Source organism: Eimeria acervulina, genomic scaffold, assembly GCF_000499425.1.
Source record: "Eimeria acervulina Houghton genomic scaffold, Eah_scaff2764, whole genome shotgun sequence".
NCBI lineage: Eukaryota > Apicomplexa > Conoidasida > Eucoccidiorida > Eimeriidae > Eimeria > Eimeria acervulina.
Genome location: NW_013549932.1, coordinates 1 through 1,131, shown reverse-complemented (window position 1 = coordinate 1,131; position 1,131 = coordinate 1). Strand labels below are relative to the sequence as shown.

At 60.7% G+C, this 1,131-nt stretch overlaps 1 protein-coding gene across 1 annotated transcript; it reads left to right on the top strand.

Annotated features, from left to right (window-relative positions):
* Positions 1-376: 376 nt before the first annotated feature.
* Positions 377-1,130, top strand: EAH_00067470 (hypothetical protein; the record flags this gene model as incomplete). Its single annotated transcript, XM_013396173.1, has 1 exon — positions 377-1,130. A coding segment is annotated over one exon (754 nt), but the record flags the coding sequence as incomplete, so codon positions are not given.
* Between the last annotated feature and the right edge of the window lies 1 nt (position 1,131).

Below are 1,131 nucleotides of genomic sequence, written 5' to 3'. Positions count from 1 at the left end.
CTGCAGCAGCGGCAGCAGCAGCAGCTGCTGCTGCTGCCAGCTGGCCGCTGCAGCAGCAACAGCAGTTGTCTTGAGTCGAGGACTTCTGCTGCTGAAAAGATCCTTCATATTCTTCTCATTGCCTCGGCCCCTGGCAGCAGCAGCAGCAGCAGCGGCAACCCCAGCAGCAACAGCAGCAGCAACAGCAGCAGCAACCGCAGCAAGAGCAGCAACGGGTGTAGCAGCAGCCACTTATAACTGCAGCAATCTACCGGTGCTGCTGCAGCGGAATAGCTGAGGTGTTGTGTGCTGCAGCGCACTGGGCCTCGCTGGAGCAGCAGCGGCAACCCCAGCAGCAGCAGCAGCAACAGCAGCAGCAGCAGCAGCAACAGGCAGGATGAGCCTCACTGTCGAGACAGCCGAAAATGCAGCGGCTGATGGGCATCCCGTGCCCTCCACTGGGGATCAGACGTCAGCAGCAGCAGCAGCAGCAGCAGCAGCAGCAGCAGCAACAGCGGCAGCAGCAGCAGCAGAGCCAGAAACTAGCCGTGCAGCGACACCAGCACCTGCAGCAGGTTCTGCTGCTGCTGCTGCTCCTGCTGCAGATTCCTCTGCTGCAGATGCAACGGTAAAATCCGTTACAGATCTGCCCGCTGCAGCGCAGCAAAGCGCTGCAGCTGCAGCAGCAGCAGCAGCAGCAGCAAAGGCAGCAACTAAAAATTCTACTGCAGATCTCGCTGCCGCAGCAGCAGCAGCAGCAGACGCAGCAGCAGCAACAGGTGCAGCAGCAGCAGCAGCAAGGGACACAGTATCATCAAGGGACACACCAACAGCAACAGACGCAGCAACAGCAGCAGCAGCAACAGATGCAGCAGCAGCTGCTGTAACAGGAGCAGCAGCAGCAGCAGCAGCAGGTGGGGCTGCTGCGAGCCGGTCTAAGTGTGTCGCTTCAACACCAGCGGCATCAGCAGCAGCAGCAGCGGAGGCAGCAGCTGCGGCTTCTGCTGCAGCGGCAGCAGCAGTAGCAGCAGCAGCAGCTGCTGCTGCTGCTGCAGAAGAGAATTATTCACGCGGGGCATCACGCGAGACAGACATGGGTGCTGCCGAGTTAGAAGCTGCTGCTGCTGCTGCTGCTGAGGAAGCAGCAGCAGC